Source organism: Eschscholzia californica, unplaced genomic scaffold (assembly GCF_041429995.1).
Source record: "Eschscholzia californica isolate CP2 unplaced genomic scaffold, dmEscCali1.0.p SCAF_5, whole genome shotgun sequence".
NCBI lineage: Eukaryota > Viridiplantae > Streptophyta > Magnoliopsida > Ranunculales > Papaveraceae > Eschscholzia > Eschscholzia californica.
This window is the reverse complement of record NW_028238472.1, coordinates 1,908,180-1,921,487: the sequence shown is the minus strand read 5'-3', so window position 1 is coordinate 1,921,487 and position 13,308 is coordinate 1,908,180. Positions and strand designations below refer to the sequence as shown.

The following is a 13,308-nucleotide window of genomic DNA, read 5'->3' as shown; positions in this document are numbered from 1 at the left end:
ATACTAGACAACAAGCTAGCTTGAAAGCTTTGATATAAGACCTCTCTTCTTATTCTTTTCTTTATATTTTTTTCTTGTCAAAAATGCTAGTTGTTCCGATTTTTGGAGCGGATCACAGCCAGAATGGTGACGTAGTCGGTTCCAATTGGTCAGACTATGTAGAGAACGAAATTGTCTGACTAATTAGAAACGACCACGTCATCATTCGGACCGTAGTCGGCTAAAAAAGTTGGACATAATATCACCTCTCTTTTTCTTGTACAAACATATAATCTACTTTCTTCCTTGTTCTTACTTCCTAGGGTTTCATTGAATGATACTATACAAACCTTTATTTAATTTTCTTTTTATGGAGTAGGGTAGTACAAGCCCTAAAAGCTTGTTTGATTTTTCTCAATTTTTAGTGTTATCTTCTTTTTATATTTTTCCCTTGATCATGGGGTTCTTGAGGGGAAAACTAGATACAAATTGACTACTCTTGTGACCCCTCTCCCTCCTATTTTGTATATTTTAATGTCTACTGACATTAAGTGCATCATTTGCTTTATTTTCTGATAGGCCAAAGAGAAAACTCATATTGGGTCAGTAGATTTTATTTTTGCTGGAACAATGGGGAGAATCTCAAATTCCTGTTGTTGGTGATGCATCTATAGTGCCCTAGAGAGTGAAAGCTATAGTCACCTAGAGAGAGAGAGAAGTGAATATTTGACATAGCTTTTATTGAAAAAACTTCCTTTCCTTGTCCTGTCTCACCAATAAGCTAATGCCCCATGCATGTCTATATTAATTATTCACTTTTATTTATTTATCATATATTTATTTTGATAATATTTTAGAATCCCATCATGTCCAATATGGAAATCATAGTATTTCTATAAGCATCAAATTTACTATAATGGAAAACAACTGGATTGGGAACCCCACTCCTACCTAGGTCAAAGAACTCTTAATCCATTTAAACCTCCACTTAGTGTGTGTGTATATATACATATAGATAGGGGTGGAATCGGGGCGGGATCCAACATTTCTTAACGGACGCGGGCAGATCGGACTCGAGAGTACTCTGTTCGATCGGCCTATCGGGTTTTTCAGACCGGACAAATAATGGCATTTGTGTGTCCGCGGCTAGGTTCTGCTCGGGCTCTAGCAGGCTTAGGCGAACAGGTCGCGAGCTTTTTGAATACAAAAATAAAAAAAAATTAATTAAAAAAACCAAAATTTAACTGAAACTCATCCATTATATTAATATAGTCTTTAGACAAACATTACATTAAAAGTTGAGATTTCAATACATGATTCAGTCTTTGATTTACATTATTTAACATAAAAAAAACGAAATACAAATCAGATCCTGAGGTTCAATACCTGATTCAATTCTTGATTTACATCATTTAACATAAAAAAAACGAAATACAAATTAGATTCTAAAGTGAAGTTCTAAAGCTTCAAAACACCTTATTTGATCCATAAATCATCGGCGCATCGGTCGAACATTCATTTTTTGGGATTATTAACCATTTCGATTATCAGAGAAGGTGCGGTGGTCAAACAATCTTCGACGAGATTTGTCGTGTAGGGACAGTGGAGTGGTGGTGTCGTGGTGACTGGTGAGTGGTCTGGTACTCTGGTGAACGAAGTCTAAGGTGGATTATGAAAGAGGTGGAGGCTTGGAGGATAGAGGTGGAGTGGTGTGGTGGAGGTGGAGTGGTGGAGGCAACTGGCTACTGGGGTTTGTAAAGAAAGAATGAAGGGTTTGGGTGTAATACTTATAGAGGAAGACATTTTGATCCAACAGCTGAGGATGTCTGCTGAAGAGACAAGATATCTCAGTCGTTGGATCATAATCTGACGATGGGTTTAGGGTTAATAAGATGGGCAGTCGGGTAACGGGTCCTATACGGCAGTCGGCCGGTCGAGTATCTTACTGCGCGGGCCGGTCGCGGCCATCTAACGGGCGGGTGTAATGGGTCGAGACTTGGGTAAGAGGCCTTACCCGAGTCCCGACTGCTTCCACCCGTTATAACGGGTTGGGTATGCCCGAGTTGGGTTCTTCTCGGTCGCCGGATCTTCATGGTCCGGACGGTTAGGACCGGCGTTCGGATTTCCCAACCCTGTATGTAGATAGGAAGTTCATTAGAAAATATAAATACCTTAAATCTATCTTAGTTGGGGGTAATATATATCTATCTTTTTACTAGGGAGATCAAAGTTTGAAGTTTTTCGTGTGCGTGAGTATATATATATATATATATATATATATATAAATAGTTCGAAATAAGAAACTAAATAAAACTACATGTAAATTTTAGGGTGACTAAAAGGTTATATGTTGTGGCCTTGCCGGTAGTTTGACGAGTATTTTGCATATATATATATATATATATATATATATATATATATATATATATATAGGGAAATGATAGAGTGACTTAGAAATTGGTACTTAGGGGGTGACATATTTCCTCATTTAGAAACAAAAGCGGTCCCCACCGTAGGCAAACTTTGAAAAACCCTTGTCTTTTAGTGATTCCACATCAGCTGGGCATTAAAATGCCCAAAAATTTGGGCACTCTAGCATCTCCCATATATATATATATATATATATATATATATATATATATATATGAAAGAGTGAAACTTCTTTATGTCTCTGCCTTTTTAATTCACTAAGGCAATGCAAAGCTCATGATGTATTATATGAGATTGATATGTAATCAGTTAACATTATGGAGTGGTATGACTGTATGAGAGGAAGAGATGAAGACGGTAATTAGAGTGACGGATGTTTCGACGACGACGATCATCTCTTTCTTCATGACAACTTGGCAAGAGAAACCGACATATCAAGTGTGGCTGACTACGACGATCCTTGATCAAGAAAGACGAAGGTGATCCTTCTGTGTGAGTTTCTCTCTCATTTCCTCTCGTTTTTCACGTCTATCTCTCAGTATTGAACCATCATGATCTCTCTCGGTATTTTTGACATCGGAAACCCTATATGGTTTATTCGCCTCGATATTAAGGGAACTCGGATTCCCCTTTGTTTTGGATCCGATTGGCTGATTTATATACATTCGTGAGGGGAAATCGTCTCACTTTTGAACTTTGATAGTCAGACGGATTATTTGTCGATGGATTTTGCCGAAAAGATTAAAGTTCGTTGTAGGTGATATTCAAAACAATACTTGATGTTGTCTGTACCAGGAGTGTAAGTTCTCCGAGACAATTGATGATGTTCTTGATGATACCGTAATTCATCTCTCCTGTTATATATAATTAAGTTAAATAGATTCACGAGCTTTAGGATCATCTCATGTGTGATCTTTAAGATCCTTAATCTGTGACCTTTAGGGTCTTTTATTTAATTTTAATTTTTTTTTTTCAATCTTGTACTCATTTTTCTTCATGTTGTCTTTACTTTTGTGAAATTCATGCTGTTATTTTCTTTAGTAAATCGATTACTCAAAGGAGTCAAAAACATCAAAACCATGTAATTTGTTGGATTGTAATCCTTCTATAAATGAAATTTTATCAAAACGGATTAAATAAAAGGTTAATTTTATTTTGGCCCCCTAAATATAACCAACTCATCAATATGACCCCCTAAAGATGACCAGTTATTAATATGGCCCCTTTTGAACTTTTGTGTTGGTTAACTTTAATAGTCAATATAAATTTTACTTTTACTCTTCATTACAAATAAATTCGCCCATCCTTTTATTAATTTTTCATCGGAGATGAGGTCGTCAGCTTCTAAGATGACCATTAGTTGGGTGACCATAAATCATAAATTATAAATCTATGAGTGGAACTTGTTAAATTTATGATCATTCAACTCAAAATCAATTGTCAGTGAGTTGAGATAACCTAGAAATTATATTCTTAGTTGCTAGATTACTCTTATCCCATGTGAGACTATTTTTGCAAAACTAATCAGGTTGAGTGGTTACATGTATACCTCCACGGCAAAGATCAGAGTTCTAGTTTTAACATCGTTAGAAGAAAAACAAAATATGACAAAAAAAAGAAAGAAGGAATTCTATTCATCAATATGTGATGATGTATTTGAATTGGTTTTTGTTGTTTTATTATTTTCTTTTTGATTCAATCCCATGAATAGTGTGATGATTCCTTCCTTATAACTACGTAGAGTCCATACCCTAGTTTTTGCAATTAATGAACAGTTCTAGCACATTGGATACCTTTGATTATTTTTCTTTGACCACTTTTTTACCTAGACTACACCAATGGGTACAAGACATTAATACATGATGAAGCGACAATAAAAAACGCATCAAAATTTATGAATTGACTAATCAAAGTAGCGACATGATTATAAGACATATGGAGTCGTTACATGCTAGATATCAACTCTTAAGGGCCATCTTAAGCGGCCTAAAACCAATAATCTACTTTTACATTTACTTTATTTATACCCGATAATAAATCTTGAATTTCCACTTTTATGAGATGAAACCTAAGACCTGAGAATTGCGAAGCGGGACCAAGGACCGGTGTACATTTTAAGTCGTTATAAACCATACTATTTTTAACCTATAGCATTCATATATATATATATGTATGTATATATATATATATATATATATATATATATGATATATCCACCACCCTAGCCATTGGATGATTGTGTAACAACCAAGGGTTAGTGATTGTGAGTTTATATCACCCATAAGTAAACAAAAAATAAGAGGGTGAAGGAGTCACTCTAAGGTACTATCAGCACGTGCCACGAGACAATTTTGTCGGAGATTCATAATGACGTACCATTTTTCTTCTCTTTTCTGACCCCACCCCCTACCGTTAAAACGTTAGTTTAGAAAACCCCAATTTAGCCAATAATTATCATATAGAAGTGCTTTTAAATGATTTAGACATACTAACCACTCCTATTATGTTTTTCTCGAAACTGCCAAATTTGGGTCGATTTCAACTATTCTCTGAATTTGTTACCAACTCCGTAAGTTAAATAATAAGTATATCTCGATTAAAAGTACATTTGTGTTATTCTGTGTGTTTAATTTAACTCATATTGTTTTCTCGTAGTATATCTCATCTTTCCAAACAAACTCACTTTATGTATAGAGAAGAATCTGTAGTGAGTCTGTATATTCCCCTAAGAGTAGTTAAAACGAAAGAGGAAAAAAAAAGTTTGAAAAGAAAAGGTAAAAGTCGATATTCCCTAAGAGTAGTTAAAAAGAAAGAGGAAAAAAAAGTTCGAAAAGAAAAGGTAAAAGTCGAAAAAATGACAAGTTAATTTAACTGATATAATGATTGGTTAGACGGAAAAATTTGCTTTTTGTCAAAATGTATTACCTAATTTGGAAAGTTAGTAAAAAATTGGGGGCTAAACGAAACATTTGGTCAAATTGGAGGGTAATTTGAGAATTTCTGTATCTATTAGTATAAGAGAATCTCAGTGAGGAAGAGTACGGACGTTGAGGGGGCTGGCAATAGCCAAATGAAATGGCCCCTCATCAAATGGCAATTCATTTGAAATGACATTTTTATGCAAAAATTCAAAACCTAATTTCACACTCAACCTTCCATCTTTTTTACCCTCTTTGTATTTGCTCCAATTCAGTGAGATTTGACATCACAATCATTGATCACAAATAGGAAATGATCCTATGTATCTCAAAGCTTATGATCATGGTAATCCGGCGGAGCCACGGAGTTGGTTCGTGGTTGGAGGAGGTGCTCCGCCGGTGCTTCTGGTTGAGCCACCTTGGTCACATATAAGTGATAATGACCGTTCAAATAGAGAAACATAACATGCGCCAAAAGTACGTAAAATGACTAAATTTTTCATAAAAGTAGTGGACGTATTTGTAAAGTAAGAACTACGTATGGTACACTAACCTGTTAGTTTCCGTCCCACCCTTTCTATCTAGTCTATTCTTTCGATAAGATTGACAAAACGAGGAAAAATCAATTGAAATAACAAGGCGATGCTATACTATGTTTCTGTAATTTTAAGAAACTTTGTTTTTGTTTTGTGCATTATTGATGTAGGGGCCCTTTCAGATCACTATTACACGTTGGAGTTTTTCAGTCCACTATAAAATAGGCGACAAACTTATTATCACACTTACCTAACTCGTTGCACATTCCTTTGTCACCCTAGCGGTAACTTGTCATAGTACTCCCTAAACGGTCCTAAAACCATTTTGTTGTAGATTAACGCTTTTTTTTTTTCATAATGATGTTAAAAAGATTAACTCTAAGGTTGAGGCTTGAACCGCTGATAAGAAATTGTGCCATCAGTACATTGAGTGAAACTTCAGATATGACTTTTGTGCCATCAGTACTCCAAGTGAAACTTTTCTTAAGAAAGCACCCCCCAAAATTTAGGGTTAGGAAGTTAGAGTCCAATTCAAATTATTATGCACTCAAACTAAATTTCCAGCCCACAACACAAATCAATTCACTTTGAATTTTAAGATCGAATACTTTGAACATAGAATTAGAAAGTCTCCACGAACATCCCACGGTATGCATTCTATAGCTACGGGACGAGAGTCAAGGCGCCATTGTACTATCAAAGCAAAAAATTATATACGTAAGTAGGAAAAGTTGGTTGTACAAACAGACCTCTCACATAAGAGATTTGTGTGGAGGGTCGGGAAATTGGCTAACTCAGTCATCAAATTATGTAGGTACAGATAGCAACCCATGGATATATACTAGAAACCATAAGGGTATACTAGAAACACGTTCTTAATAGAGACATCCTATGGTATTCAACAAACTTCGAACAAATATATTACTATCAAACTCTATCGAATTCATATTTTGGTTGAATGAGTCACTCTGAATTTCAATGTTATAGCAATGAGCTTCAATCATATTACAAGTACAAGATAGCCAAACTAAAAATGATGCAGAAATTTAATCAAAAAGAAACTAATTGCAACGAAAGAATGAAATCCAAGACTTCATATAAATATCGAAGATCAATTACAGAATAACAGTATATACACATAAATTTTCAAACCTCCATTGAAGTACACCATATCAGAACTCAAGAAACCTAGTCGATTATTTGTTTATTTGACTACATGTGTTTGCAACACGCAAAACTAATATAGAGAAATGGCTAAAACAGATATGTTCATCCGTGATTCAAGATTAGTTATACGTTTCACAACTTACTGCAAATTGACATTATCGTAAGACCACTTTAATGAAGGTTCAAATAGAAGAACTGACATGGAGATGAAGAAAAAATGAATCTCGAAAAGAATGGCACTAGCATGAGAACACCACTGAGTTCGAAGATCTTCATCGTGACTTTGTTTTCCCAATAGATCCTTCTCGCCTGTCCCGGAAATGACTAAGAATTTGTTGTGCCTGCACAAGTAAAGGTCTATTATTCTACCGTTTTAAGGCGAAAAGAAGAAAACAGTCTATTCTCTCTAACCCGTCTCTCTTGATTAATTACTCCTCTCTGTATAACCTATCAGCTCTCTCACTGGGCCACATCCCATATATACTAGTTCTTTTTCGACTATTTAAAGCAATCATGAACTTTATATTAGAAAATGGAGAACTCAATAACGCAGAGACTACTCTTAGTTTAATGCATACCTTCTCCTTGGCTCGTGGCGTGCCAGACTGAGATAACGCAACAAGAGGTGGCACGGCTCCTTCTTGAAGAACCAAACTACAGAACTTATGGCTACTAATACATAATTGCAATATGATCGAGGCAGCATTCTCTTTTCCTCTCTGAGAACCGGTTTCGATAATCTCCACTAACAATGGAATCCCACCTTCACGAGTAATTTCTGAACGACCCTCTGAAATCATTGACAAATTTGCAAGAAGAGCAAGTGCTTTATCGGCCATTCCTGAATCAGGGTCCATCAGTTTGACCAGGTATTTCACTGCTCCAGCCTGAACTATTTGTGCCTTGTTATCGTGAAAGATTGATAAGTTGAATAAGGCAGTAGCTGCATCTTTCTTCCCTCTGAGAGTTCCGGAACCCAAAAGATCAACTAAGGCCCGGACAGCACCAGAACGGCCGATCTTCACTTTGTATTGCTCCAAAACAGAGAGACTGAAAATAGTTGCAGCAGAATTCTCTTTTGCTTCCTCACTTCCTGACTTCAGAAGATGGATTAGGGGTTCTAATGCTCCTGCTTCTTCAATCTTGATCTTGTTTTCATCATTGATAGATAAATTTAGTAGAGCTGTTACTGCATGTTCTTGAGTTATTTGCGCCTTTGAATGGAGCAAGGAAACCAGAGGAGAAATGGCCCCATACTTGGCAATAAGGACACGGTTCCCCTTGTTGTGCTTCGAAAGTAGCCGTAGCTCTGCTGCAGCTGCTGTTTGTGCGTCATTTGATTGACTGGATAAATCTTCAACTAATTTCTCAACGATGGATGAAGTTGTCAAATCATCAGACCCATAGTCTGTTAATGGTAGAGAAAGGCTTCTATGATTGTTATTGTTTTCATTCTCACTCTTTGTTACTCTAGATCCAGACATGTAAATTTTTTCCTCTGACGGAGACGGGGACTGAGATGGAGAAAATGCCGAAGCTCTACTTAAAGGAGAAGATGATGGACGATATTCGGATGCAACTTCTACTGACGGCTCAGTTATGTCACTGTGTCTGCTTGACAATCGTGGTGAGACCTCCAATTTTTGCATCTCATACTCATTTTGAACTCCACGGAAAGACCTGGAAGAGGAACTACTACTGTGTAAAGAACCTGATACACTATTTACATGGTTAAAATTGCGAGAATCAGATGATGGAGAAGATGGGACGTTGTTGCTCGAAAGTTTTATATTGTCATCCTCAAACCAACTTGCAATTAGAGCCTTCACTGTGTAATTAGGAATGAGGTTTGTATGTGTAAGGGTTTGTCGGGTTTTAGGGCATACACTCAGCCCATGATCGAGCCACTTCTGTATGAAGACTTTCTCATAGGTCTGTCCAGAGGAAACAATTACAGGTTCCGACATAAGTTCCAACGATAGTGCACAACGAAAATGTCGAGGAACTGGTTGACCCTTTATTACCTCAAATGAGTTGAGATCCACTTTACAATCACGGATCCGCCAGACGAGACTTATGATCTGATTGATGAGGTCCAAGTCATCTTTCTTTTTCAGAGCTTCTGCTTTAGTTCTCGCTTTTTCCAAGGATACACTCTCAAGGAACAAGTCCTCACCTGAGGCCAAGCTAAGTAACTCCATAATTTGTATTAGATGCTCGGTGGAAGGAACAAGATGCTCCTTTTGATCTCTCAGAGCCTCCTCTATGAAATCTGATATTCTATCCTGCTCTCTATACTGAAATCCCTGCATATTTTTCTGGAAACAATTCACCAATATTAACACACGTCTCGACTGTCCGAAAAATATAAATTTATATCCTTAAAGATACCGATAAAAAAACACAAACTTCTGACACTCTAATACTGCAAGTTAGAGTGAAAGGAGCTCACAGTAGAGAAACCCTTTCCAACAAGGAAAAAAGATGTATGATCTCCTATAAAGTACCTTAGTAGCTGATAAACGTGAAGTGAGTGGAGTCAGCCGAAAAACTTTACACAATATGTCAATAATCTCCAATGTGGAACTCTGAACTTTCATTGCCAGAGGTTCACTGTGTAAAACCTAGAAATAGAAAAGGAGAAATCAAGAAAGGAATTTCATACAGTATACTTTGGGATATAAATATATGAACTTTTTGGAGTGTACAAGGGAAAAGTATAACTCTATATGATACTAAATAAATGACTGCCACATCAGAAATAGCTGCAGACGGATTGACGAGAAGAACCCATTTGCCAATCGTATGAGCTTCCTTTTTCAGTTCTATTTTTGTCAGGGAATAATATGGATGTCCTCCCATGTTCTATCAACACGCTAAAGAATTAGATGTCCTTTTTCAGTTCTATTTTTTCGCGTATACGATATATACAGCGTGGAAGTAGGTCAAGATTTCTATTGGCAAATAGGTGGTTTCCAAGTGCATGCCCAAGTACTTACCACTTAATGGGTTGTAATTGCTCGTACAGTGATGATCTTTTCTAATTTGGAAACGTAAAGTAAAATCAGAAAACTAATAAATGGGACAACTATGAGAGTTAATGTTTGAATAAATTTCTTTTGGTTTCCATACAACTTTCAAGTTATCACGTTTGCTCGACTTACCAAATCTTAACAGGACTGTCATGTAATGCGATTTGAGCTTATTCTTAACAGTCTTGGCCTTCATAAATCCAAATTCAGTATGGGTCTTCCTAAAATGTCCCCCAAGAGATAGCACATGTTAAGTCATAAATTCTTTCTACTTTTAACGAGTGACCAATCACGTTCGTTGATTGCCCTTATCACAATGTCCCATAGTTAAAATTGGAAAGAATTTACGTCTTAACATGCACCATTAGGACACAAGTTAAGAAACTTTATTGGATATTAAGTTTGTTCACTAAATAAAGCTCAAAGACATTCAAAGAATTAATCTAAAACCAACCCAAAGTGCTAGAATGATAAAACTCACACTGTAAATCTTGCTCATTTTTGGACACCACTTCTCTAAGAACTCTCTAGCTTCATTGACAACCATATCCAATTCCTCGAGTTCTTTAACAAGCGTTTCGTTCATAGTTATACTAACATCAACAACTTCATCAAGAATTGGTTTCAAAAGCTTCAATAAACCCATGATATTGAAGTAATCTCTCTCAATCACTGTTGATTCCATAGTTTGACATGCCACTAAAAGAATGAGCCGAGATATACTGTTGATTAAACATCTTAAAGATTTCTTATCCATCAAAACCTGTTTCTACAAAGTAACAAAAAAAAAAAAGAAAGTATCATTCAATGAAAATAGCTTGATCTTGATTGACTATGAGTTCAAGATGAAAACTTTAAGATCTAATGACATACCCAAGACTTGAACTTGCACAAATTTCTAAGTTTTTGGGATGAATTTGCACAAATCTCTAAGCTTCTTGGGCGAATTTGCACAAACATAAACCCTAACCCACCTAAAGTCTACAAAACTTGAAGTTTTAAAAAATGGGTTTTTGGTAAAATGAATTAGAAGCATCAAAGAGTTTCATATGGCAGCTTAATTTAAGCAACTACAGTCTCAAAATAAAAGCAAAATCAAAGCTAACACAAGCCTTTATAGCTTGAATTTGACATGAAATTCAAGAAATCAACTAATTTCATCTCCTACCCATTTTAAGATTCCATGAAAAGAATCAAAACCCTAAAGAAGAACAAAAAAATTTCTACCGAGAAGAGAAAAAAATGAAGCTTACTTCAATACTTGTTACTGCTTTTAGTGTAATGAAAGCAATAAAACCCCCACGGATGAATGAGTTAAACCTAAAAATGGAAGGTCCAATAACTCTGGGTTGCCCTTTCCATCTGGAGTGCCACAGTTTAGAGAGAGAGAGAGAGAGAGAGAGAGAGAGTTGAGAAACTGTAGACTTGCAGTTGGAAGTGAGAAATGAGAGAGAGAGAGAGAGGGAGTTGAAGGGGAAAAAGGGAAGAAGTGGGTCCCTAATATTAATACCAAATTGGGGAGGGTTTGGGAAATAATTATTTAATTTGAAGGATATGAGACGAAATCTAAATCACTATCAGTTGATAATATAAATTAAATTCACCTTCTTCATTTTGTTTTTGTTGAAAGATCACCTCCTTCATTTGACCCATATTAAAAAAAAATGTCATGGAATCTTTTCTTATGGATAATGTCTAGTTGGCCTCGTTGATACAAATTATGTTCACCCTTTTGAATCTTTTCTCATTGATTCAAAAGGTTTTCGTGGGTTGTGTTTTTCGTATTTTGATGGTCTGTTCCGTAATTTTTATTGTTTAATTTTTCTTCAGCTGGACGACGGGTTATTAATTCAGTGGTTTTCAACAAAAAAAAAAATTTAATGGTAGAGTGTCCCCCTTGATAATTGTGTCTGGATTGTGAGAGATCTCAACAACATAGACAATTCAATGTGGAGAGATCTCAACAACATAGACAATTCAATGTGCTCGTCAACGCCTGACACAGAGATGTGAATCATCCATGACACATTAGTTAACGTGCTCAATCCTTTTCGAACTGGAATTTGAAACCAAACTTCTCTTAAAAATGATAGAAGAGCGATTCATGTGAGATCCTTATGTGGATCCAACTTCTACTCAGTTCTAGGTTTCGGGCAGTACGAGGGTTTCGATTATATGGTAATATCTTAGTAAACTCACAAAATCTTTGTGAGGAAGAATATTCCTCGGCGAGAAACCTTTTTTTCTAGTTGAAAGTTGTGAGAAATCATTTTCAAGCAAAAAAACAAAACATGAGATGGAAATTGGACCTACTCTGGTTGCCCTTTGTCTTCCCGAACCCTAAACAAGTCCACCATTTTAAGCAGTGACCCAATTTTACAAAACCCTAATTTTTGTTCACTCCAACATATAACTTGAAGATTGAATCTCAAGTCTTCCAATCATGAAATCACTATCAGTCTAGAATGGTTGAAGAATCATTTTGGTTGTTAGGGTTTTTGATGTTATAGGTAGGGTTTATTATGTCACTAATACTTAATACAAAATATATAAGAATTGAAATTTTAGGTAGGGCAACTAGTCAACTAGATATCCTAACAAGACATTATTAGTGATCTGCTTCCTAAAATATCAGACAAACAGACAATAGTAGCAAAATTAGTTGAGCTGCATGGATCAACTTGGGTGGTGTCCTATATTTAGGAGAAAATTTTGTACTTGAATATTTAAAATTGTCTAACAAAGCGTTTTATGCTATTGACACTGTCCACTTCGATACACCCGTAACTAGATATTCAATCACTTAACACTTCTCAAGTAAGTTAATGATTACCCCATCGACACACGACACATTCTTCATTCAAGCCCCATCATAGTCTATCATATAACGTCCTTGCTCCGACCCAATGCATCGACATAATTTATAGATGGGTCGTTCGAGGGAGGTATTAAGGTCCCATCTGTCCACCACCCTACGATTCTCACTCACATGTTTGGTTCCGGATGCCATTTTAATTTTGACTTACTCCCCGATATCATTCATGATACTTGTCTGCGGTAAAGAAAGAACATAAGCTACGAGTTTGTTGCGCTCCTTCCACACGTGGTAAATGTAGGCATTAAAGATTAGGCTCCAACAGAGGCGCCCCTAAAGTGATATAGGCACCACTGGACTTCTTCATCCCACCTGCTTGCACTTGTCTGTTGAATCTAATTGAATTATGCCTGGAGAATCAGACTGGGTTA

At 36.2% G+C, this 13,308-nt stretch overlaps 1 protein-coding gene across 3 annotated transcripts; it reads right to left on the bottom strand.

Annotated features, from left to right (window-relative positions):
- Positions 1-6,939: 6,939 nt before the first annotated feature.
- On the bottom strand, positions 6,940-12,213 carry LOC147536092 (ARM repeat superfamily protein). Of its 3 annotated transcripts, none has more exons than XM_086644872.1 (5): positions 11,316-12,213; positions 10,544-10,831; positions 9,538-9,654; positions 7,609-9,348; positions 6,940-7,371 (listed from the first exon to the last, which is right to left on the bottom strand). In XM_086644872.1, the coding sequence occupies exons 2-5, from the start codon at positions 10,817-10,819 to the stop codon at positions 7,303-7,305; spliced, it is 2,202 nt and encodes a 733-aa protein (XP_086500998.1). In that variant the 5' UTR covers positions 10,820-10,831; positions 11,316-12,213; the 3' UTR covers positions 6,940-7,302. The 3 variants fall into 3 exon arrangements, with proteins under 3 accessions (XP_086500998.1, XP_086500999.1, XP_086500997.1); XM_086644873.1 differs by having other exon boundaries at positions 10,544-10,825; positions 11,316-11,687; XM_086644871.1 differs by having other exon boundaries at positions 10,544-10,825; positions 10,936-11,328.
- Between the last annotated feature and the right edge of the window lie 1,095 nt (positions 12,214-13,308).

Excerpts from the sequence above, each read along its gene's own strand:
- LOC147536092 (XM_086644871.1), bottom strand. The coding sequence starts at position 11,022 with ATGTTTGTGCAAATTCGCCCAAGAAGCTTAGAGATTTGTGCAAATTCA. Across the intron at positions 10,826-10,935 it reads TGTGCAAGTTCAAGTCTTGG|GTTTTGATGGATAAGAAATC; the intron begins GTATGTCATTAG and ends TTGTAGAAACAG. Across the intron at positions 9,349-9,537 it reads CACGTTTATCAGCTACTAAG|AAAAATATGCAGGGATTTCA; the intron begins GTACTTTATAGG and ends AATTGTTTCCAG.